Source organism: Harmonia axyridis, chromosome 2, assembly GCF_914767665.1.
Source record: "Harmonia axyridis chromosome 2, icHarAxyr1.1, whole genome shotgun sequence".
Taxonomy (NCBI): Eukaryota; Metazoa; Arthropoda; class Insecta; order Coleoptera; family Coccinellidae; genus Harmonia; species Harmonia axyridis.
The window spans coordinates 6,553,956-6,580,188 of NC_059502.1; the positions used below are offsets into that span (position 1 = coordinate 6,553,956).

A 26,233-nucleotide genomic window follows, 5' to 3' on the forward strand; every position below is an offset into this window, starting at 1 on the left:
ATTTGGGCCGCGTAGGCGAAAAGTTGGTCGATATTTGTTTTTGAATATATATATATTTTAAATATTATTTTTGGGTGGATATTATTTATGTAATTTAGAAATTGATTTAGTTGTCTGGATGTTTCAGAAAGGAAAGCAAGTTTATGTAATTTACAAATCGATACCGAAAGTATATTTTTACCACTTATTTTGAGTTGAAAATTTTATTTTTTATATAGGACATGAAAATATCTGACATTAGGCCCACTTCTCGCAGATATTTTCATGTCTTATATAGAAAATAAAATTTTCAACTCAATAAATTACCGCTAAAAATATACTTTTGGTATCGATTTGTAGAAAACATACGATGCTTGCCTTTCTGGAACATCCAGGCAACTAAATCAATTTCTAAATATACTTAAATAATATCCACCCAAAAATAAAATTCGAATTGGAAAAGGAAACAAATAATCACATAACATTCTTAGACCCCAGCAAGCAACTTTCAATATCACAGTCGAACCAAAAACTTGCTTTTAACGTGTTTAGAGATTTCAGCATTTCGATCAATGATTCACATAGCTTTCACCTTTACCATTATCCAAAGTAAACCGCGAAACCGAAATAGAACCATATATATAAAACCAATAGCTGCAAACAATGGGTTCAAACATGCAATTATAGAAAATTTAGTTAAACAGAAAATATCAAAAATCAAATATACCCCATCATAAAAAACTGAAAAACCAAAAAATTAATTTCTCTCTTGTACTTTGGTGATATAAATGATAATAAATGAAATATCATCGTTGTAATTTAAAGCAAAAGATTCGATTCAACCCCAAACACAAGTAAATCAGGAGTTTTTATGAGTTAACATGTTCAACTTGCAATATGAAATATATAGGACAAACAGGTCGACGTTAATTAAAAACTAGATTTAACGAATATCGAATAGATTTTAACAAAAATAAGTGTCTCTCCACCTTTGCATAGATAATAATCACCCTTTCCCCACAATTGACTACATGAAAATTATACATGTAGAACAAAAGGCAGGAGACTCAACTATTTAGAATCCACTGAAATTTATAAGTTATTGAACAGAAATAGTTTTTAAATTATGAATGAACAAACAGAACTGTGTTATTCTAAAATATTCAAATAATACCTGAAATTTGCTTAACAGTCAAAAATGTTTCCTGCCTACCGAGTTTTATAGCCATTTCTTGATTTTTTCTATTACTTTTTTGTACCTGATTTCACATAAATACTCTGTACAATTTGTAGAACCTTCAATTTCTGAAGATAAACTTGAAATAAGTTCCAAACTCCGCAGGTACACAATATAATCTTCAAATTGTTAATTAATATCCAATTTTATTGGTAATAAAAATAAAACATGTTTTGAATACGGTATTTATTATAGGATCCCCTATTTTTCCCAAATTCTGAGGAAACTGCGAATTATTGAATATTTTAGTGAGTATAAGTTACCAACTTCAGACTTCAATTTTTATGGGTATCCTTGAAGGAAACATGCTCTAAACAAATAATTTATTTTTTCGAGGAACAATTACATATTATGGAATTAGGGCCTACAGTTTTTGACAAGATTTAATTTCTTGACACATAACAAAAAAAAAAAAAACAATTCATAGCCTTGAAGTAACAAAACTTCATAATAATAATATTTATTTACATATGTACTACATCACATTGTACACTATAAATATTCAGTCAATAATTTTCACGGTTTGTCATAAAAATTCAATCAGGTTTAAAAAACAAATTACATACACAAACATTTTAAAACTCTTTTAGGCTGTATATTGTGTTCTGCAGCAATAATTCCTTTACTTTTTTATCGAAACTTTGTTCATTTAATCTTTTGATGTCATCAAGCAATTTATTGTAAAATACAAATAATACAAATGGTAGATACAGATATGGCATATTTAATTGAGTTTAGTATATCTGAGATATTTAATCGTATGCTGATGCTTGACTAGATACCTACAGCTCCCAAACAAATGATTTATTTTTTCAAGAAACAATCAATTACATATTATGGTATCAGGGCCTACAGTTTTTGACAAGATTTCATTCCTTAACACCTGACAAAAAAAAACAATTCACAGCTAGTTGTTATTTTGAACTAAAACAGAGTTAAATTTTAATATACCTACATATAATTCTGATATTGTTTTGTTCTATTGACTTTTCTCGATTAATGTTTCAGTATAACAAGTTTTCATTCAATGAATACAAAATCATAACATTACACTAACCTATAACCAGAATCAAGAATAGATAGCCAATCAAAAATGAACAAACTAAAAACTTCTTACAATACTTTTGAAATGATATTTGAATAATCAATGCATCATAATGGAACATATGTACCCTTTGGTAAAACCAGGAGTACCATCAACTGATCGATACCATTTGGATATTGTTCCCAAATGTGGTAAACTGTCATTGAAGGTTTTTCTAACATAGTTATATGCCTTCGGTGAATAAAATGCCAAAGTCAATGCAAATGATCGCAAGCTTGGTTCATATTTTTGCCTTGTGGGGCCTCGCAACATTCTCTTAAACAAATCTCCAGCTGTTTTGGGGATTGATGCCTGTAAAAATTAAAATTTTCAATCAATAAGAATAAATAGAGAATTGTGATTTGAAGGAGTCAAGCTCAATGGCTCTTGCCTTGAAAATAGAGAACTCAGGGGCACAAAACACACACTGGTTCTTTTTAGGTTACATGCCTGTGTTCCGTGCTTCTTAGTTACTCACACGGTCAAACCGAAAGTCGTAATTTTATACAGATATTAGTACCTATATATATATATATATATATATATATATATATATATATATATATATATATATTCAAATTGATAGAAACAGCCTCAATGAAATGAAACAAATGTTCCACTATAAATTCTATGTCAAAAACTTTAAAACTATCAATATTTTTTATCTATATTGCAGAAAAGGTTATTGTGAAGAAAATTTCAATAGTTATGTTAAAATATTAGGTTGGTTAGTTGAAAGACTTTTTTCATAATTGCTTACCAATAATGTGTGTTCTGATTCCTCTGATAAACGAAACTTTTCATTCAAAAATGACACCAAACTTTTCAATGATGTTATTCGAAGCCTTTGACGACGGACCTTATTTTGAAGAGAATGTATTCTCACTTTTTGTTTTCTGACAATTTTCTTTATACCGTGAAAACTTTTCCTTCGCTTCTCTGGTGTCGAGAAATCACTGCTCGACAAATCGCCAAAATAGCTCCTCTTTCTGTAATGAATAAAATTTAGTCAACTCTTATACTTCAATATGCATATGATGGGATGATTCATATTATCAAATAACATTGTGGAAATTTTTTTTTAATCATGAAGCTTCCTGAAATACCTACCTTTTTTTTCTTGGAACATTTTGGGATGATGGTTCAACAAAAATTGTCTTAGAAAGTTCGTTTTCACACTCTGAGGCTGTAAGAGTAACTGAAGATGAAGCAGTAAGAGTTGCTCAAGATGATGATGAGCTTTTAGACAGAGCTTCAACATCAAACTGGTTACTTGCCACTCCAAACAACCTAAAAATAGCAAGTAAATAAAAAATTATCCAGAAGCAATTGTTTGAGGTTAAATGGTTAAGATGTGGAAGCAAAAAATTTTAATTTTTGTCTCAAGAACTCACATTGTCTCTGTAGTTGGGCTGATACGACTATCTTCTTGTTCGGATACTGTGTCTGAACTGAAAAATATTTCCGAAACATTAAAAATAATATATATCGATACTAATAGTAGAATGAATATAAAGACTCAGTAACACCATTATAAAATCAAGTATGTTTAAAATAGTTACTATTTATATTATATTATTATCACAATAAATTATATATATATATATATTCTTTTGAGATAGAGCAATACAACAAATTATCAACATCAAACAACAAAACATATTGTGTAGAAATAATCTCAGTATTAGCAGAGGAATATTTTTTTTTAAATCATATTACCTTTCATTTGAAATCTCGAATGTTGTATGATAAGGTAATGGGACAACATCTGGCTTGAGGAATTTTCCATTTGGCCTTATTTCAATATCGTCTGGATTGAAATGGTTCGAACAAATAAATACTAACTTCTTAGTGAAATTAACGCTTTCAAATCCAAGGAGCGAAGCCCAAATTCCTCTCTTTTCGGTATCAGATGGAAATCTGAAATGAATATTCAATCACATTATTCTAATTCTACATAATTTTATCTACCTACGTCACTGGATTATATGACATTTTTTTACTTACTTATGAAAAGATAAATCCGGATGGGAAATCTTACTTTTCTTACAAATTTCACACTGACGAATCATATTTAAATATATATTCAACTAAATTCAGCCTAAAACGCTCAAATCACGAAATAAATATTAGAGCACACTAATTTATTTCCTTAAATCTCCTTAAATATCTCAGGACTCGACCTGACAACGATGCAACCAATGTGACAGACCACGTGAAAGAAACCTGCCATCTTGACAATTTGCCGTCATAAAATAAGAACAGTGTTGCCGCACTTCCCTAGACGCCGAATCATTCAAGGGTTGCGTTCTTAAATTTACTCCGAGTAAGCCGTGATACTCGAAGAGCATACTCGGAGGAAGGAATAGTACGTTTGTGAACGCTTTTGAGTAATCATAGCTTACTCGGAGTAAGTTTAAGAACGCATAGACATGAACTGCGGACGAAGTTTTGAACCGAAACATCAGCCCAAATGATAAATCTGGCAACAGTGCTTTCCATCAGTGAAATAGACCTGATTACAGTCGGCCAGTACAAATAGTGGACTAGTGAATGTTGGCCTCACTTTCAAATGTAAACAATCAGGTCTCTTTTGATACGTCTATGGCATTTACGCCAGTGGCGTGTATTTGTGATAACTTAATAATAACATAAAAATTGTTGGCAATGTCATGCGACCCCTTTTCAACCACGCCACTGAATGAATTATCGTATTATTTCTGCGCCATCTATAGCTCATGATTCAGTGCCATCTATTATCGAGTTACTTATCCAAATCCAACTACAGTAGCGACCCCTGGTGACTATTTCCTTGCCGTCAAACAGCAGTTGGCTTACTATCCTTTCCTTATACTATGGTTTGAGCCAAAAATGGTTTTAAATAATTAGGATAAAGAATTCATCAATGGGTCAAATCCGTTTGGAATTGTACTGATATGAAATTTTGTTTCCCCAAAAAAGGGCCTATCCGATTGAACTGAAATTTTAATGTAGGTTGTGGAAAGAATTGCTCATGAAAAATTTCGTGACGATTGTAAAGACAGCACAAGATACTTTTGTAACGCTTGGAAGATATAAACAAGTTTTCCTAGATTGGAAAGAAAAATATTTTTGTAGATGATGAATATATTTAAAAAATATATAAAAAGAGATAATACAGGCTTATTGTATTATAATTGCTTATATTCTAGAACACCATTGGTTTATAGAAGTACAATTAATAAAGTACTGGATACATTCTAAAAAACAGTTGGTTTTGATTGAAGACAATAAATATTATTTTCAAATAAAATGAGTTATTTTTATTGATCTAAACTTCCATTGTTTTTAGGGGAAACTTTGAATTTTTCATACAATATAAAAAAAAACAACAGAAATTAAATTTCCTAATCGAAAAAAAAATTAATAAAATTGATTTTGAATAAGTACTGCTTCACTTTTTCAAAAATCCGACAATTTTGGCGCCACCATGCTAATATAGTATAAGAAATATAACAGAAATTTTGCATGATTTGTTTATAAAATTGTAGATTTTATTATTTTATATGTATTTATTCTCCTAGAAATACAATTTCATTAATTACAACAAATTGATCAGTTTAATGGTTTTGGAATATAGGAAATTTTATTTTCCCAGTATTGCAATAAGTGCTATCCGATCTAACTGAAATTTAAAAATCGGTTGCTCAATAATGGAAAATATATTTAAAAAAATACAAAAAGAGCTACAGACTAGATATACTGTGATGGGTACAAGGACAATCAATTACATAATGTTTCCTTCAACTTATAAAAAAAAAACTATAAGAGAAAGATTGTTTATATTCTCCAGAATACCGCTTGTTGGTATATAAGCACATAAGCAAGACAATAAATTTTGTTTTGAAATAATAATTTTTATTGGTCCAAAAATTGTTTCTGTGGAAATTTTTGGAGTGAATAAATTTTACATATTATACCTAACAATCTCCATTTTTTTTAATACAATATTGAAAACTGGGAAGCAAACAGATTGAATTCTCTAATAGATTTATCAATAATGTTTTAAAACTAATGAGTAATAGATTTTGAATAGGTACTCCTTTACTTTTTAAAAAATCCTACGATTGTGGCCCACTATGCTAATATAAGAAATATTTGGGAAATTTTGTATGAACATTACATTTATAAAATTATAGACGTTTCAATTTTATCATCTGTATTTATTTGCCTGGAAATACAATTTACTGATAAAGAAATTAAATCAGAATGATCTTCACTGTTACTTTTATTATTAGCTAATTTCCGAACTTTTAGTTTTTTTTATTTTGCATATAATCTTCGTTGATATTGTGTTTCAAGCAAATAAATAAATATATGATATATTAATGTGAGGGTTTATTCAGAAGTTCTGTAATATTTCTTATATTAAATAACTTTTAATAAAGATTTTAAATTTAAATTTTGTAATGAGTTTGGTTATGTTTCCACCTTCAACATAAAAATCAAAAATTAAATAACCAATGTTGCCAACATAGTTTGTTCGAATTCAAGAGTTTCTTGAAATTAATTTTTTTCATTTTAACATTTATCACAAATATGATTCACAAAGAATATACATCTTAATTTCAATTTGATATTTTGATATATCCAATGTGAAAAGAGATATATGGAATTGAATAACTGCCTATCTGGTATACTCTTGGGTGTATCAATAAAATACTTGTGGAGAGTATATCACTAGTATCATTATTGCACATTATAACACTTATTTGTCGTCCGAGATGTCCAGGTGGAGCCCCATGGGCCCCAACATATTACTAGAGGGTCCAGCATCCCCTAATTGAGACTTGTAACTTTCCAAAATATTTTTCAATGCATTCCTTTCTATATCTACAGGGGTGAAACTCTCAATGTCTTCAAAGTCATCCCCATTCTTTTTGATAAAGCTCTCTCCTATTGAGGTTTGAGCCAGTTGCCTATCCATTTCATCCATGTATTCCTGCATTTTATTCTTAGGAGTCTTATCGGAATCATCCTTGACAAAATTATCTTCCTCGTAGTCGCTCATTTCCGAGTCCGATTCCAAATTCCAATTATCATCTTCAGGTATAACGAAATTGAGGATGTTTTGAACGGCACAGGTAAAAGCATCTGCATCGAAATTAATTTTATTATTTGATTCCTTCACGTTTTCACTGAACGCAACTGTATTTTTATCCTTTGTCTTTTTGCTTCTGGGTGGTCTCACAGGAGACTGACTGTTGGGGAATTCCGCCCCATCGATGTCTGAGACGTGGTTTAGGAAAGTTGATATTTTCTGGGTGAAATTATTGGGATCGGAATTGCTATTGAATTGATTAATTTTTTTTTGTCCATATCTTTCTTGTAAATACTTATCTAGTTCTTCAGGACTGACATTTAACCAAGAGTCGTCATCTTCCTTGGGTAAGTTGTCTCCCATGTTTTTGTAATCTTCAAAATTGTATTCTAAATTTTTCATTAAATCTAATATTTCTTGGCCAATCAATGGAGAATAATACATCGAGTCTCGATAATTGATGAAATATTCTTTGGCTTTGGTCAACAAATTCACATATTCACGTGAATGTTCCAAATTATCATTGAAATAATTCTTTTCCTTGAGAGAGGATAAATATTTTTCCCAAGCTTTGTCAGTTTCTAAATCTTGACTAGGTTTAGCCTGAGACACCAAAATTTCAAATCCACAAGCAATTTTGACACCCATGCAATGGCTTTTAAATTCTGAACTGTTTGAATGAGGTAAATTCCACCCTGTTCTTTTATCTGGAAGGAATTTTGAGTAGTTCATCATGGCATATAAACATTTAGGAAATGTGACGTTGGCATAGACACGGTTTTCTGGAGGAAAATATTTCATGGCACGACAAGTCTTCATATCTATAGTATCCCTGTTACAAAAGGCATGTACAACACCTGATATTAGACTTGGTTTATGTTTAAGAATAGCAGCTACACCAACTGGAATATAAACCCTAGATGTATGAAGATTTTCTTTAATTTTGTCAGGATATCCTTTTATTCTCTTCAATATTGCCTCTTGGATTTCATTATTAGCTTGAGTTTTTTTGGGATCTTCCCTAATACTTCTTATTGCTTCATTAATATCAATACTTTCCTCTTCCTCTGGAGATTCTGATTCTATTAAATGAACATTTCCCTCAAACATGTATACCTAAAATTATTCCATTAAAACCTTTTCTACCCAGGATTTTATTGAACTTACTCTGTTTTCTGATGTCTCAGGTTTGACCCAAGAAGGTAATGATTCAGCTGCTTCAATTAATAGGAATTCTCCATCAGCATCAAAAAGTTTAGCTACCAGTTTCGGAATTTGCTTAGTTAATTCTTTAATTAAGTACACGATCAGCCATTCATCTTCAATATTTTCCCCAAAATGTGAGACACCATACAAGTGAGGAAGTAAATTTCCTAAAATGAGTTATAATGAAATAACATTTTATACAATTAAGGAGTCCAATATCTAACCATTTTTTTCATCTGAATTAACCAATTTGTTACTTGCCACAGTCCTAGGTAACAACATAAACTTATCTTTATGCCATAAATGGTCCTTTGTCAGATTGTTAACAATTTTATTACATTTATCCAAAATATCAGACAGAAAACTATCCTGCTCACATTCTGAAAGTGTCCCACATTCAGGAAATAGATAATATTCAACATAATCGTCTTCTCGTACACTCTCCAATATATTCGAGTCCATTATGTATATAATTTATAGATATATCTCAAAAACTAATTGTTTGGATTTCGGTTTATTATTCAAACAATGCCTTTGTTTAACGAAATTTCAAATTGTTAATGACCACCTTAAAAGGTATTCTATGGTCCTGAGTCATAAATATTATTCTATGATTTTTTTTCGTGAAAACAAGCAAAATCAGGAATAAATCGATAAGAATTTTATTTTAGTATATCTTACAAAATATAAATCCACAAGTTCTGCACGCGATTCTGGAGAATATTCTTTGAAATTTCATATTCGGCCACAGAGTTGTCACTGATGCAGTGCAAGAGAAAATGGACGCTCATGTGGAAAAGATACAGGCTGTTGAAATTGAAAAAAATTGTTTTCCTTTGTAGCTTTAAGATGTCCATTCAGAATTTTAATAATTCTAACGTGAAGTTTCTATAACAAAATATGGAAAATAAAATTTTTGTTTATTTTATTCTTATCGCTTTATCATTGTTTGTAAAGGTGTAATAAATATTATTCTATATTAAAATCATTTTAATTAAATACATATTCATACAAGCATAAAAAATTTTCGATTAAATCCATTAATCGAGAAATAAGATTGGAATGTTATTTCTTAATCAAAGAAATTCCATTTCTCTTTCGATTCCCACAAATTTCAGCTGCTCTGTAGGTCCATATCTGAAATAACAAGATAAATTTCAATCCTTGTTGAAAAACCACATAACAGTAATTATATTACCTATAGTCAAAGAAGAGCTCTTCTCCTGGTTGAATTGCTCTTTTAGCAAAAATGCCAATCCTGTGGTCACCATTTACCATCATAACTTTGGCGTAGCAATTTGGATTGATGGAATGATTAGCAAAACGAATTTTATTTCCTTTTCTGGTTGCATCCACAACAAAATCTGCAAACGAAGTTGGAACATTATTAAATGAAGATCCATCATCAGTGAATGATCAGATATTTGAGATATTTAGTTTCGGACACTTTTGCAGGGTATTCCTCAACATAAAGGCTGCTCCATTTAAATAATAATAATACACATGCGCAGGTAGCAATTTATCGACCTCAAGACCATTGTATAAACTGTACGTTTACCCCCCTCAAAATATCAATATAACTCACCATTATTCAGATTGAAGAGAAAGCTGCACATATATTTATCATACACCTTTCCTCGCCTGTCAGCCTCATCTTGAGAAATGATTTCACCACAGTATTCAGATATAAATTCGTTCTTTTGGGCGCTATCCTTGAGGAATATACCCCAACCAGCTACATCCGATGGTGCCATCAATAAATGCTTATCTGGAAAATAATCATTTTGAAAAAGCCTAACTTGCAGGTTTGGCCGATCTAAACCTCGAGAATAACCATTGTCAAAACAGTACTAGGAATTCATCAGTGGAAGAACTCCTCTTAGGGAATCGTTAAATCTGCCTCAAACCCTTATTACATATGGCTTTTTTGTGTCTATTTTGACGCTTATCTCCAGCTCCAATCTTATAGTGAGTGAAATAGAATCTGTGGTCAAATTCAATTCTGTCCATCCTTCCGTAAACACGATAACTCTCGTCGGGCAAAATCCGACTAGGGGTTTCATATAGATATGAACAATTTCAAGCCATCTTAAAAAACTCGTAGGTTAGGGAATTTGTGTATCCTCCTGATATTACTCCATCAATTTATTTTCTTTTTCCAAAAGCCATTGAGCAATTCCTGTTACTTTTTTGACATATTGGTGGTTTATGTGGTTTCAGAAGCCGATAACAAAACACATAAATGAAAAACTAAGAAAATACTCACGTAAAGCTCTCTGTACACTGACATTTTTGCAGGTTATTTTTGTTGTGTCAAATTGATCTGCACCACAAGTTTGACATAAATCTGGATCACATTCTCTGACAGCCAAATAACAGGGACACTGTTTAGTGTTACATTGAGCTTTGCAACGACATCCCGGAAACCTATTTTGACCTATAAAATACATAAATATGACAGAATAAGATACGTCGATAATTCAATTTGACTTACAGTCCGAACTGCAATTACAGAATTTCTCGCAGAAGTTTTGAGCTCCAATACAAGGACAGTGAGCATCACAACTCTGACCAGGATGATCGCAAGGAGTGAAGTTATATACATGATTGCTGTTCGTTTCCTTTTTGAGCTGGATTTTTCTGCAATGCATCGACCACAATCGGTGCTTCTTCTTCTTCTTTCTAGGAGGAGTGAAATCTTTGAGGGTTTCTTCGGCAGGTATTATAGCATCTTCCTTCTGAGCGAAGTGGTACACCTAGATGAGGATAGCGATGAGAACATGCTCAATTGCTGAATTATTTTTGCTTACTTGTTGGCAAGTTTTGGTGAGAATTATTTGCGCTATGGCACAATAGTTATTCAGAAAAACTTTGTGTAATACTCTGAATAGACTTTCATCCGAACCAGTCCATTCTTTATGGTCATTAGCTCCCATAAGACCCAGCAAACTAAATGAACAGGCAGTGGACACTGGGTCGTCATTATTGGAATCTGAAAACGTAAAAGATTAGGAGGAAATAAAAAAAATTGAGGGTAAGTTGGCTTTTGTCAGCAGACCAGAAAAACATAGTATCTTGACATGATGTTTAAACCCAAATTTAATTCCTTTGACCCTAGATATAACTGAATAAAAATATATACTTCCAAGGTGTCATTGTCCAGTTAAATATGTCTCAATCAGAGTCACATTTGGAGGTTAAATTTGACACAACCATTATATGTGGTTATTTGATATGTAAATTTGAATAATAAGCTTCATGACAAATATATTGAAGTTATGAATTGTTTCAAATCATGGCAGTGTCAATATTAACTCTCCTCAATAACTTTTTTTATCCAATAACACTTACCTTTATACTTACTATCGTTACTGTCTTCCGAACTGGCTTCGTTCCCTGAGTCCAAAGACGTTTGTTTACTTATTTTTCTATGATTTGAGGCGCTGGCAGTTTTGACATTTTCATTGGCAGTGGTTGTCACAACAGGTTCTTTAACCTGCTGTTTGCATTTGGCTTCTTTTTCAGTTTCCTCTTCTTGTTTTGCTTTTTCAGCCATTTTTTCTTTCACAATGTCCTAGAAATTCATTTTGCTTGTGAGGTAGTATACAAAAAAAGTTGTCATGTTGAATTTGAAGCAGAAATGATCTTGCAGTCCTTACCAGAAGCATGTAGCAGTCAGGCCCACAAGGTTCTGTAAACGGTTTCAAATCAGGTCCCCTACGTTTCTGAAGATTCGGTCCAGGATTGGAAGGCTGAAGTCCTATCAAATTAAGCTGATAAGAAAGTATATGCATTCACAGTATGATAAGAAAATAATGTAGAATGGTAGAAGTTTGTTGTTCATATAAAAAGTTATATAAAATGATGGATATATGATTTCGCAAACTTAAGCAAAAAATTCAATTTAAACATAAAACACAAAAGGTGAATATTCGACTTGTGAACATGAGAGCTGTATAATAAATACCTCAACCATTTTTATTGTTTTAAATTTTGAAACTGCCTCCTTTTTTGAAAGAATTCTTTGTTATTTGAGTTGAACTCAATTCAGAAGAAACCTAACAATGATAAAGAAGACAAGACTAACACTACCATGAAATATATGGAAAAACTTATTGTATCAGAATTTTTTCTTTGATTGAGATATTCAGTTGATTGAAAATAATGATATATTTTTTTGAGATGAAATGATGTTATTTAAATCAGAGAATTACCTCCTTGATGTCCTGTATGAAAGCAAAATAAACAATGTTTGTTTATTCATAGATATTTTTCATTTTATGGAAGTCTAAGAGGGCCCAAATATAGGTACTTATAGTTCTGCTGTTTTGTTTGTTTTTGTTATTTTGATCAATTTGAAATTTTGCAAGTATTTGTTTTTGAAATATGACTAATAGCAGCGTCAAGATATCTCAGAGTTTGAAATTCACTAATGATGCCAATTTTTGTGTAAATGACAATTTTGGAGGGAAAACAATTCAACTTAAAAAGTTAAATTGAATTACCCATTGAAAGAAGCCATTACTACCATATTTTATAATAGAAAATTCAAAAATTAGATACGTTTCCCACCACATGATATTACGTTTAGATTATTTGAGATTTAGAGTGTTATTCACATAATCTTTTTTGCCAAATTCATTTTATTTAAGACCAAGCTTCGAGAATGATATTTTTGATATAGTTAAATAGCCTACTGAATATTTGGAATGAAAAAATCTTTTTTGAATAAAGAAGATATCCTCAATAATTCGAATATAATCTTAGAACTTACTGTGTAAAAAGCAGTCATACTTGAAGCATCGTCTGCAGAAAAGTGTATGGAAAGAGTGCATTGTTTGTTCACGTGGCACTGAAGCTGCATTTGCTCCATCTATATTAGGGGTACATTCAGGTGGCGCATTTGGGTCGGTCCTCTCTGTGAGTTCTATATACCTGATAGAAATATCGAGAAATGTATTGATAGAATTAAATTAACGAATGAATAAGACTAAAATATACAAACTTGGAGACAGATGAAAGAGATTTTGAAGTGAAAGTAAAAAGGTAGATAAAATGATATTGAGTCAACAAGCTATAATCTGAAAATATGTAACTAACTTTTCCCTTAGTTCTTCTGGCCCTCCCTTATCTGGAAACTGTGAAGATATAGCTTGAAATATCACAGAAGTTGGGAATTCTATCTCTACTTTTTTCTCCTTCTCTGCTTTGTCAGTTTCAACTTCCTTCTTGTCCTTATCTTTGTCTTTCTTCTCAGGCTTTTCTTTCTCTTGATACTGCATCAAAGCATGAACAAGCTCTACAAATAATTCGTCATCGATGAAACCCGCTTCACGATCACCATGTACTTTTCCATCATAGTTTTTGATCAGTTCTTCTATAAAAGTACCATCCTGGTCTAGTATTTCATCACCCATGTATGGAATATTGTGCAGAACTGTTTCATCTTCAACCATGAAATTTTGCTGAATTGGCGCCCAGGTATACATTGTTGGGATTGGAGTAACAGCATTGATGATTCTGATTGGAGCAACTTGTATATCACCTAAGAAAAATAATTATTGTTTCATTCAATATCTAATGGCTATCAAGCGTAGTCTTTCAGTTGTAACAATTATTTGTTGTAAAATTCACAAACAATCAATGAAGTGTTCTTCAAATTCAATGTTTTCTAGAGATGTCTGTTCGACAAGCCTATCAATAATCATATGAATTATTTCTTTTTTAAACGACAGGTTTTTGAATTGGATGAGTTTATTGCATGAAGTGTTATGAAAAAGTAGGGTTTCAAGAAGTAACTACATGAAAGAAGTGAACATCTACATTATAAACAACTACTGCTAACCATCATTTCCAATGACTTCAGACTTTTTCATACAAGTAACGTGAGCAGGTAGTTCTGGGGTTGGAACCCACACTGCTTTACTATCAGCCAATCGATCTTGTTCCGAAGACCAAACTTCTTCCATTCGTTTTTTGTTTTGATTCCATGCCAATTTGATTTCATCTGCTTTCCTATATCGTTTTTGTTGTCTCAGCCGTAGGTACTCCTGCTTAACTCTCCTCTTCCATTCATTACTAATTTTGAATTTAGACATTTTGATCACAACTTCTAAATTTTATCATTCACTGTTATTCCATCCAACATCCTCGCCAGCTGGGTCTGCCGCCTTTTAGGGGCTGATTTATTTAAAAACCGCAAATTTTGAGGTTAGGTTGACTGTCAAGATTGACAACTGCAATGTTCCGAAAATTTTGATTGAGTAAATGTATAGAAGAAAGAATGTATAGAGGGAGAATTGTTAAATAATTAAGAATTCTTTGAATTATTTCAACAAGAAGATGTGGTTTTCTTAATCAGAATGATGTATTCATAACATATTCAGAATATCGAATATCTGAAATATATTAGTATTCTGTGATCCATACCTGTATTCTGCTCATCTATAGGTGAAAAGCGAAAGTAGAGATTTGAGCATAAAAGGTTACTGTTTAGGTCTTTATCAGGAGTGACATCTATTGAATACAATCTTAGTAGGTCACCAATTTCTAAGTTCGAACAAAAAATTTTAAACCTCCTTTGAAATTTTCAAAGTTTTCATTTCGGGAATATGTATAATCCACAAAAAAAAACGTTAATCTGACATAGCTTTTTTCCGAAATTATAAGAAATTTTTGTACGTAAAAATCAGTTCAGTTGTTATACAGCATTGATCCTCCTAGCATGAGTATACGATCCATGCATTTTTAATTGACTAGGCACATAGAATAATGAAATTACAAGCGTGTGGGTTAAGATTCTACAGAATAATTAATTTTTTATCGCAAAGTCCTAGTTTCAATAGTTTTTAAGCATCACAGCCAGGCCAAGAAGCTGCAAGATCGTTTTCTCAGTACTTTTTCTTCGTTGGTATGGAAAAAATTAAATTATTCGATGGTAGGAAAACAGCTGATACATCGAATAAATAAATGTCCTCACTACGGCGCTAAATGGCTGTATTCAAGCCCTTTGCCAACAAATTGGCTTATAGAATACAATGCATTCTGATTGCTAATAAACCTTTTTGTTTTTAATTGATTTCTCAATCATCATAAATCTCAATTAGTTAACACTGCCGAAAAAACGAATAAAAACCATAACTAAAAAAAATCGAGTTTATTACCAAAAGTCAATCATAAAATACAGACAAAACTAAGCAGATTCTACGGAAACTGTGTCATCATCAACATTGTTTCCTTGCAAGGCCGGAATACTTGGATCACTCTGAACACTTGGATTCTGTTGTGGAACCCCGCCATTCTGTCCAAAAGAAGCGAAGAACGGATTCTGTGGCATCATCGGTCGTTGATCCATCATCATAGAAGGTTGTTCTATGGTCGCAGGTTTCATAGCTCCTTCCATTTTTTTGTCGTCTTGCAACAATGAGGGGATAGACGACGTTTGGTAGATTGAGGAGAGTTGGGATACCAAAGGAGAGAATGCCAAGGTAGAGTAAGGAATAACTATTTTCGGAATGAAGTTCTTGGTGGTGTAGTCGTAAGGCAGGATGTTGTGGGCTAAGTAGCTGAGTGGGCTAGCTCCAATCGAGCTGTAAGTGAGAGCTAAAGGAGCTCCGATCTGTTGAACACCATAGAGGAAGCTAGAGGGATGTCCACGGGTAGATGTGACGCTGTACGAGTACCCAGAATCGCTGCGCGCCATCTTGGTTATGGCTTGTGGTGTTTGGAGGTACGTTCCATAGGAGCTGGTGACAACATCGCCTAAGGCGAATGTCAGGAGAAGTGATGAGATGATTAGTACTGCCTGGAAAAAATGAATGAGTCAATGGACCATAGAATTTGAAAGTACAGCGCTGCAGTGGTGAACAGAAGAACTAGGAAAAGAAGTACGATGTCTTTTGATAGGATGTTAAGAACTACTGGAAATAGATGGCACATTATTGAGCCGTTTTCTCAGAAACAAAGTATTATTGAGCCGTTTTTTCAGAAATGAAAGAAACAGAAAAACGGATATCAATATAGGTGCTTTATTTTTGAGTTATGACTGAAAATTTGACATTACCCACTCTCATAGAACCTTCATAACTTTCACTAAATGAATCGAAAATAACCAACTCAAACTGGAAACGCTAATCTTGATCCAGGCTAATTTCCCTTAAAGTGAGAGTGAATTACAGGGGATTCGAAAATAACCCTATCGACTTCAAAGTTCGTTCCCTCATTCTTCATTTCGCAGTTATGCAAACATTGATTTTATGATTAAACGTAACAGACCATTAAGTGCTGTATCTCTCGATTGAACCCGAAAGCCTCGTAAAGAAGGCTGCAGTAAAATGATCCCCATCTTTGAACAGCCCGAGTCAAGTTCTATCAAGGGTTCTTCAATAAAGAATGAACGCTGAAAGGTATCCCTGTTACTTTCACCCCATTTTGAAATGGGGAATAAGCGATAATCTTTTGTTAACAGTCGATCATTTGCATTAGGGGGCTTTGGGCTAATTGAAATCCGAAATTTTATCTGGTTGTTATAAATAGGTTAGGAAACGCTATTAAGGAATCCAAGAACTAATGGTTGTAGATAGTAATACATGTTGAAAGGATTGTAAAAAATTACTCTGTTTTAATTTGAATTTAGAGATTGATAAGATTTTCAATGAAATACAAATATGAAATACAGCAATGAACTATGTCTAAAAGGATCAATAAACTATTATTATTATTATTATTATTATGTTATCTGGAATACCGTTCAGAGAAAATGACGTAATTTTTAAGTGAAGGGTTTTCCACTAGAAATGATAACATTTGAAATGGTTACAATAAAAAATGCATAAAATATATTAGAATCTGATTCACTATCACTAAACTACTAGTAAAAACAATCAAAAAGTGCAAAAATCAATCAAAACTCCTGCAATAATAAAATAACAAAACTTCAAAGCGATTATTCCTTGGAGCCATTTTAAGGTGAACCCTTCATTGACAGCACAAATTGATTAAAAAAAAAAACGAATGAAAATTCTAAAGATACATTTTGATCCTGAATAAATATTTCTTTAAAATTGAACAAATTCCAATCATTTAAAAAAAACACAATTTCCTTACAAAAATGACACTTTCAGCGAATTGTAACTGAAGTAAAACAATTTTTTCGAGCGAAAACCATACACCGGACAAAGTTAAATCAAATTTGATCATAAAATAATTGAAATAAAAAAAAATTAGTAGTTTGCGAAAAAGTAGTGTCGTATCATTTTTTTTCCAAAAATATTCAATGTCATAGAGACGCCACTGTTGAAAATGTGTGTATCTTGATGCAGTGAAAACGTTTATAAAATTTTATACAAATATCAACAATAGCATCATTGTGGTAATATAAAAATTTTTTTTCTGGAAACTTCCTGTATTTCGAAAGTTAGCACGTTTACGATACATGTACATTTATATAAACAATTTCTAAACGTTGTTGAAGCATGTATCTTTCCATGATTGAATGTCATAACCTACTGAACACAAATGACATAAGAAATGTCAAAAATAGCAGACAGTGTTGCCATTACAACCATTATTGTTGAAATTGTATCATTCCTATTAGAAAACACGATAATTCGAATTGAAACTGAATGTCAGACTTCGACAACCTAGAATTCCGTTGAATTTTCACTTGAATTTTCTCAATGTAAGAAAAATTAGTACCAAAGACACTTACCTTCATTTTATATCGAACTCGAACACAAATATGGCTCTGATCTCTATTTCAGGAAGTCCAGAATATATACCTGACTGACTTGTTAACTCCTCCCTTCATTAGCTTATTGTATTGGATGTAGTGAAGACATAAATTCACTTTTTTTGAGGTTACACCTATTATCATCTCGAGTTCCATTTAAATATTGGGTGAAACGATCTTGTTGAATTTTTCGATATATGTATATAATTTCACTTTTGCCATATCATATTATGCCTGAAATTGAAACCTTTGTGATGCTGTGAGTTGGGAAATTTGTATGAATATTCGAAGAAATGATTATATTACACGAAACAAGGATGAATACGAGAGATTTTTTATGTTTCTGATGAAATTTAGATAACATTTTGAAATATTTTCATATTCAAATGATAATTTTTCCAAGACTTTTGAAAACTGTTGGAAAAATTGGTTCAACTAATGCATAAAATGATCTCATTTTCATTCATCAATAAAGCTACGGTTGAGTATAAATTTTTAATAAAGTAACAACTCTTTTTGAAAATTAATGAATTGAGGTATGTCTACCCTTTTAATGAACGATTTCCATTATTATTTATGAAAAAAATCTAGTCAAATACAGTAAGTACCTACTGAATATGGCCAATTTTACAGCAGCGTTTCGTCACAATGCATGTATTTCTTTAATTTTCAGCAGGTAATAGTCTTAAATGATAAAGTTCAAGCATTGATGATTAATCAATTGTGTCCAATATGTCGTATTTCTTTTAATTTCAGAACTCTAAGTTCGATTGTTGATCGCGTAGCCATAGAAAATTTAAGTAAAATACCTAAAAACCGATGAAGATTAAATTTTTTATCGAGAAATTGGAGGTAATGTTCGTTGCCTTGTCGTTTTTGTTGAATGCAGAATTACAAGTTCCTTCAAATAACTTAATAAATCGGCTAATGTTATTCATCCAGGATGCAGGTATAATAGGCCATCTAGATCAAATGATTCAAGACCATTGGATTGTTTTGTTTAGTTGATAAGTTTTATGCAAACGAAGTCTACAATTCGGTAGAATAAAGGTCAAGTTGTGACTAGATTTTATCTTGAATTTTAAGCAAGTACCTACCTAAGTGTAGGTGTGGTTATCACATATTTGGGAGTTATTAATAATTATATCATTTATTTGATGCAAGGTCGCTGAATCCACAAATAATAGGATTGATTGAATTCACAATAGCAATTAACATTTTGCATATTATTATGAACTTAGAACTTTAATTGCCTGTACCTTTTAACCTGATACGAATCTGGGAAAATGTACTTCAAGACTCACCCTGTATATTTAGTTATATAGTTCTTGGTCTCCAGAGACAGAGTTTTCATAACCTTCAGGTAATGATAATGTTTTCTATATCTCTTTTCTTCTGGCAATTCTTTAATGATAGAGTCACGATTGATAAAAAAAAAATCATTCGAATACGATAAATGATCCGAAAAATCTTTCAAGGTTCAATGATTTTTCCACTGTACCGATTATTTCGTATAGGAGTGTCCCTTTTTGAATATTGATGGATGTATCCTACAGATACCAAATTTTACGAGGTGGATTAACATTTCACGTGAAAAGAATCTGTAATATTCACTGGTGCAGCGACCTCTAGTGTGAACTAGAACTATTTGAATTCTTCTGGTTATTGTTGATTTTTTCTTTGGATCCTCAATGTCAAGATAACGACGTCCAAGGTCGTTTTGTAGATCGTTGACATTTACCAACCTGCTCAGCCAGTGCGCCAATGTTTTATTCGTTGTTTGCGTTGTTTATAGGAATAATTGGGGCCACACCCTTTGATATGCGAAGAGCATGTCTGAATAAGTGGATTCACATTCATTGAACCCTAGGAATTTTTGAATTATTTCCTTGTGCACTTAACAGACCTACCTCTAATATTTCACTACATAAAACTTCATAGCTGACTCTTCAGATAATTAACTTTATGTATGAACTTCATATGAGATAAGTAATATGAAATTCCAGTGAAATCTGACGAATAGTTCTTGATATATCGAAACTTTCCAAAGAAAAAATTGATATATCTATCATTCTTCAAGAATGAGTAGACTTTGTTGCGATTCAGCAGCGATTCGCATATTGAAATTCGGTCCATGATGTTTTTTTGCGTTAATTCGTGTAGTACCCATACATCGAGCTCCTTTTGAGACCAGCTCCGTGTGATCTCGGTGGTGTAAACATCGAAAAGGCAGAAGAGCATTAACTCATAAAGAAACCATTAAATGCTTATAACTTTTTACCTGTTCCGGATCTGGAAAAATGGTAAATGGAAAAAGAAGCTATGAGTTGAGTGAAAACTTGACTTCTAAGCAATATAACGGGTGTTTTTTTTTCGAGGTATAGAACTTTAAGTTGGCATTACTGTTCAAGATGGCGACCGATTCAACAGCTGTCAAGTGATTTCAGCGTTGCCGTTCGTACGATAATTATCGTTTTGTACGATAATTTGCTGCTCAATACTATGTACGATACCGCATGTACGATAATAGCGTTTTGTACGATAATTTCAGTGTACCTATCATTTGAGCTAAAGTGTCACTCAAAATATAATGAAACTCAGTATGACCAGATTTAGTAGATATCAAATTTTTCAGTAGATTATTGCATTTTCAGGAAGTTTTTAGTAGGAAGAAATCATTTGATAGATTTTAGTAGTTTTAAAAAATCTAACCGAGACGGTTGGGAATGTCTAGACTCAAGAATGTTCCGATGAATCAATTCATTGTTCATTGGGGTTCTACGTTCAACGTGAATCTAGGAGAACGAACCTACTCAAACATAATAAAATCATAAAACTTCTTTGGTGCCTGTCAGCTGAAAATAAATACAAAGAATCATGGAATATCCGAACTCCGGAGGGACGAAGGGTCCTCATTAAAAACAGATGGTGTTCAAAATTCAGTTGAAAATATACCAATTACCATTATCTCTCATTTGGTATTCTGTTTAGTGAAAAACAATTGTTGTAACTGGAATTTCATTGAAAAATTTGTGTGGCTGAATATTTCAGATTTGAATATATTCATTTCATATAAGAAAATCGTTTTTTTGATGACATTTATTTTATAGAGAATTTTTACGAAGATATATCTCTGTATTTCCAATCAATTCAATTATTCAGATTCATGTTATTTTATATGTGGTTATGGGAGCAAATGTTCAATTGTTGAAAGCACATTAAAAAGACCATCAAAAATATACTGCCGTTTCAATTGAAAAGGGCGTATGTGCAAAAAAGCACATTTGGGATATTTGTCTTTGAAGACTTTCATTTCATCCACAGATTCAATTGAATTAATATGAAGAAAAAATAAATGATAATGCATGTTAATTAAATTTAATCTGTGAATAGGATAATGCAGGTTGTCTGATCTTGCCTAATAATTGATTAATTATTCATTTACCGTTTTGTTCAAATAAAAAATAAATTACTTATTCGATATATTGCTTGTTTTTTCATCCTTGTCCACAAATTATCATATTTTCTCGCAAAAATTTCCTTTATTTCGAATGTGTACGATAAAAATCAGTGGGATACGATAATATGTACGATAATTTTGAACACGCGGTACGATATTTTCGGCTTGTCGGCCTGGCAACGCTGAGTGATTTATTCTCAGTTTGGTTTGGCAATTCATCATGAATAGACTCACGCCTGAACAACGCTTGCAAATAGTGCAATTTTATTTCGAAAATAATGCTTCTGTGCGGAATACGTATCGCGCACTACGTCCATTTTATTTTGTTTAGCGATGAAGCGCACTTCTGGTTGAATGGCTACGTCAGCAAACAAAACTGCCGCATTTGGAGTGAAGCTAATCCTCAAGTGTATGTCAAAACACCGTTACATCCAGAAGAACTGACTGTTTGGTGCGCTTTATGGGCTGGTGGAATCATTGGTCCGTACTTCTTCAAAAACGATGATAGCCAGAACGTTACAGTCAATGGTGATCGGTATAGAACCATGATTACTAACTTTTTCATTACTGAATTGAACAACCATGATGTCCAGGAGCTGTGGTTCCAACAAGACGGCGCAACATGTCACACAGCTCGTGCCACAATCGATTTATTGAAAGACAAGTTTGGTGACCGCCTAATTTCACGTTTTGGACCTGTGAATCGGCCTCCAAGATCTTGTGATTTAACACCGCTAGACGACTTTCTGTGGGGCTATGTAAAGTCATTGGTCTATGCGGATAAGCCACAAACCCTTGACCATTTGGAAGACATAATTCGCCGTGTTATTGCCGATATACGACCACAAATGTTGGAAAAAGTCATCGAAAATTGGTCGTCCAGATTGGACTACATCCGAGCCAGCTGTGGCGGCCATATGCCAGAAATCATATTTAAAATGTAATGTCACAAGATTATCTTGCGGATAAATGAAATTCATGTCAATTGAATAATCCATCGTTGTTTTATTGCAATTTAAAGTTCTATAGCTCTAAAAAAAACACCCTTCATTTGAAAAATACCTCTCCAACCTCTAGCTGCAAATTTTACGTGGTATACTTCATTGCCCGACCTTATTAAGAACGAGAAGTTTTGCGAAAACCTAAATTTTGCGAAAATAATATTTTCGCCCAACGAACAAACGAATCGAGAGAAATAAATCAAGCGTACTGGAAGAATACGGTTTGCTCAGAGGAGATTGATGCACGCAGAGAGCGCTCTGAAACAAAGAATCAACCATCTTCGTACGGAATTCAGACGATTTGCATTGCTAATTCCCCCCCCTTACGTCGACAGGACAAGGGAAATATTTTTCTATGCTAAACAGTTTGTATCATAACAATTTCCGGTTCGCTGAAGAATCCGTCCTAGGGCAAACAAACGAAATTTACATTACGATTGAAAAGGGGACATTGTCGAATTCAAATTGGATTCTTCGCGAATATCTTGAATTACACAGATCGACAAAATGTTAAAAAAATGGTGTGGGAAATCCAACAACTTGAATGTTTCTAATGTGCTGATTTCAGCTCTAGTTTTTGAAACACAGGTTCTTTAATATTAGTTCCAATACTATACAAAAATAAAGAACATAATATATATCTTCAACTGGCCAAATTGAAATTATCTACTCAAAATTTGAATCCAAATGGGCAAATATATGGTGGATTTATGCACCGTACTTAAGAACTAAGGACTAAGAACTATGAACTAAGAACTAAACCTAAGAATTAAGTGGCGTTTATGCACTCTCTTGTTAGTTCTTAGTTGAGGCATGCGCACGTGCTCGAACTACTTTCTATTTGTTCTATACTTTGATGTTTGACATTGATATTTATTGTGAAAAAATTAAATTTAATTTTTTCGAAAACACCTAATACTTTTCATCGATAAACACGAATAAAGAACATAAAATGATAGAAACTGGTACTCGTTGATATTGAAATTCTATGCGGCGCACGCGCACTTCTATATTTTACCTGAGCCCTTAGTTCTTAGTTAACAGTTGGCCTGCTAGTGTTAGTTCTTAGTTCTTAGGAAACGTGCATAAACGCCCTCATTGATTCGTTAGCGTTCAATTCTTAGTTTTTAGGTTTAGTCTTAGTTCTTAGGACTGGTGCATAAATCCACCAATATGGTTTTCCAATAAGAGCCCGCTATCTGGGCAGCTGTCACTTTTGAAGCTGTCATATTTTGACACTTGTGAAGTGTTAAAATTCACTACAAAAATGCAAAATTGCAGTCACAGATCGCAATACCGAAGCACTTTTCGAAGGATAGCAGGGAAGTCATTGTGGGACAGAGAGAGGAAAAGAAAAAGACCCTCATCAGAACGGTGAAAAAGTGAGGGACTTCCTCATTCCTTTTTCTTTGTGAAAAATTAAGAGAATGAGTTCTGGGAAGGAAAATTGACTGAAATGAACATATAGACAGAAGTAGTAAAAGAAGAAGAATAATAAGAAGAAATTGCTCAGTAGAGCGTAGAGTAATTCATTCACATAAACATCTACCGATTTCTCTTGAAATATACTCGTTTTTTCCTTTTAATGGTAAACCCTTTCCAAGTATCTTAGGGGTTGTCCATTAATCACGTGAGGCTTGAAAGGGGGGGGAGGGGTTTGATAAAAATCACGAAAATATCACAAGGGGGAGGGGGGGTGTAGTAAGATATCACGTGTATTTATTTTTTCGTCAAACGCGCGATTTTTAAACAAATATTAAGCGGCACGGCGCGGCGTGTAGTGACCTTGACTACATTAAATATATTTATGTACTAGTACAATACATGTTTTTCCTATGATTATACTCTTCGTTTATTATTATTGTTATGGCAATCAAAAAAAACTTGCAACCTGGTGTAGACATTTTTATTATGGTCCTTAATTTCAGAAGAAAGATTATAGTTTATACCTGTATTTAAATTGAGTTAATATTCAGAAAATTTTAAGATTCGTTGTAGGTACTAAAAATACACGTGATGTTGAGAAGGGGGAGGGGGGTGGTCTTAAACCTCACTACGTATCACCAATGGGGGAGGGGGGTTTAAAAAATGCTAAAAAAAGATCACGTGATTAATGGACAACCCCTTATGAAACTCATTGAAAACCAAATATACCACTTATAAGAGCCTCTAATTGTTAGTTGGAAAACATTTCAATTAAACATCTTGAAGTGAATATCGAAATACCGCAAAAATCTCCATCTTTAGTTCTCTATTTTGTATGAGAAAAATATTACCTTTAGTTGCTGCAATTTCCGTCGAACTCAAACTATTCCCAACTTGATTTGCATTTGACTTTCGTATAAGAAAATAATGTTGTCACATGGTAGTGATCTATGTCGACGGAATGCGCTGAAGCCAGTTTCCAATTCCGTACAAGTTATTTATCTGACTTTGCCAAGATACGATAATATTCCAGTAGGAAATATATTCAAAGTTGATCGGTCTATTTGAAAGTCTCGGGAAACTTCAGACTAGATCCGACATTCATGTCGTACAATCACTCTTTATATGCACTGGCTATTCCCTAGCTCTATGTCTCCAGTTGTAGTTGTTTTCCTGGTCCATAGAGCTGGATTCCTGCATGTCTTGTAATTTTACGGAGTAAGGTTATTGGAGTCCGAACGGATCTGAGATAGGAAAGGAAGTTGGGTTGCTTTGTTATAAAATTCAGGTTTATTCGGATTTTTTTGATTGTATGGTTTTTTAAGGGGGAAATGAATGAGATTAGAATGAATTCTAGTTTGGGAATTTATTCAGTTGACGTTGAATAACAAAAAACTTAATTTTGTCTTTTCTAGGGTCATTTCGTAATTTTCTGGACTGTATCATCTCATGCATCTATTCAGAATAGAGCATAGGTCTGCTTGACTACCCAGCGTATTCCCCAGATCTGGCTTCCAGTGATTATTGAGTTTTTGTAGACCTCAAAAAATGTTCTGGTGGAAGAAATTTGGCTCTAATAAATAAGTGATTACAGAGGTTGAAGACTATGTCGAAAGCAAGACGAATCATTCTAAAGAAAAGATATTGAAAAGTTAGAGAAGTTTTGGAGTATACACATATTTTCCACCGAATATTCTCAATATTACAACTCTCATTATTCGCTAAAAACTAATTAACTTCGAAAACACCAGTATTATTTTGAACAAGAAACATTTTTTGCTGGTTTATTGGTTTCGTTTGAGTGATAAGAAAGACGAATAAAGTCAAATTTGTTTTTACTGGTAAGGTCTGGAATTTATTGAGTAAAGTGTTAGTTTGCTGTAAAAATCTTCACCAGAGTTATCTGACCACTCTTTCCAATTGAATTTCAGCTTCATTAGTGACAGTTTCCATAAAATAATTCAGATAAACGTCGCTCTATCTAATTCATCACTCCAACTGGGGTTTTATTCTTCCCCTTCATGAAAACGA

At 32.7% G+C, this 26,233-nt stretch overlaps 4 protein-coding genes and 1 long non-coding RNA gene across 7 annotated transcripts; 1 reads left to right on the forward strand and 4 right to left on the reverse strand.

Moving 5' to 3' along the window:
- Window positions 1–1,635: 1,635 nt before the first annotated feature.
- On the reverse strand, window positions 1,636–4,914 carry LOC123673121. 2 transcript variants are annotated; one of them, XR_006746433.1, is made up of 5 exons: window positions 4,020–4,299; window positions 3,695–3,751; window positions 3,411–3,590; window positions 3,061–3,289; window positions 1,636–2,612 (listed from the first exon to the last, which is right to left on the reverse strand). XR_006746433.1 is itself a non-coding variant. In XM_045607561.1 (5 exons), exons 2-5 carry the CDS (start codon window positions 4,087–4,089, stop codon window positions 3,210–3,212), a joined length of 387 nt encoding a protein of 128 aa, XP_045463517.1. In that variant the 5' UTR covers window positions 4,090–4,220; window positions 4,308–4,914; the 3' UTR covers window positions 3,061–3,209. The 2 variants fall into 2 exon arrangements, 1 of the variants encoding a protein (XP_045463517.1); XM_045607561.1 differs by lacking the exon at window positions 1,636–2,612 and adding an exon at window positions 4,308–4,914 and having other exon boundaries at window positions 4,020–4,220.
- A 1,432-nt stretch (window positions 4,915–6,346) lies between these two features.
- On the reverse strand, window positions 6,347–9,161 carry LOC123672959 (protein ecdysoneless). The gene is made up of 3 exons (XM_045607327.1): window positions 8,811–9,161; window positions 8,548–8,753; window positions 6,347–8,496 (listed from the first exon to the last, which is right to left on the reverse strand). Exons 1-3 carry the CDS (start codon window positions 9,046–9,048, stop codon window positions 7,048–7,050), a joined length of 1,893 nt encoding a protein of 630 aa, XP_045463283.1. The 5' UTR covers window positions 9,049–9,161; the 3' UTR covers window positions 6,347–7,047.
- Window positions 9,162–9,561: 400 nt separating this feature from the next.
- Window positions 9,562–14,806, reverse strand: LOC123673055 (histone-lysine N-methyltransferase E(z)-like). 2 transcript variants are annotated; one of them, XM_045607466.1, is made up of 11 exons: window positions 14,432–14,806; window positions 13,687–14,131; window positions 13,361–13,521; window positions 12,246–12,346; window positions 11,950–12,160; window positions 11,397–11,578; window positions 11,081–11,342; window positions 10,853–11,023; window positions 10,172–10,354; window positions 9,785–9,950; window positions 9,562–9,723 (listed from the first exon to the last, which is right to left on the reverse strand). In XM_045607466.1, exons 1-11 carry the CDS (start codon window positions 14,682–14,684, stop codon window positions 9,663–9,665), a joined length of 2,196 nt encoding a protein of 731 aa, XP_045463422.1. In that variant the 5' UTR covers window positions 14,685–14,806; the 3' UTR covers window positions 9,562–9,662. The 2 variants fall into 2 exon arrangements, with proteins under 2 accessions (XP_045463422.1, XP_045463421.1); XM_045607465.1 differs by having other exon boundaries at window positions 11,938–12,160; window positions 14,432–14,805.
- Window positions 12,036–12,563, forward strand: LOC123673056. The gene is made up of 2 exons (XR_006746416.1): window positions 12,036–12,184; window positions 12,239–12,563. It is a non-coding gene; the product is annotated as an uncharacterized LOC123673056 (long non-coding RNA).
- A 921-nt stretch (window positions 14,807–15,727) lies between the features above and the next one.
- Window positions 15,728–18,451, reverse strand: LOC123673581. The gene is made up of 2 exons (XM_045608162.1): window positions 18,296–18,451; window positions 15,728–16,390 (listed from the first exon to the last, which is right to left on the reverse strand). The coding sequence occupies exons 1-2, from the start codon at window positions 18,299–18,301 to the stop codon at window positions 15,779–15,781; spliced, it is 618 nt and encodes a 205-aa protein (XP_045464118.1). The 5' UTR covers window positions 18,302–18,451; the 3' UTR covers window positions 15,728–15,778.
- Window positions 18,452–26,233: the final 7,782 nt, after the last annotated feature.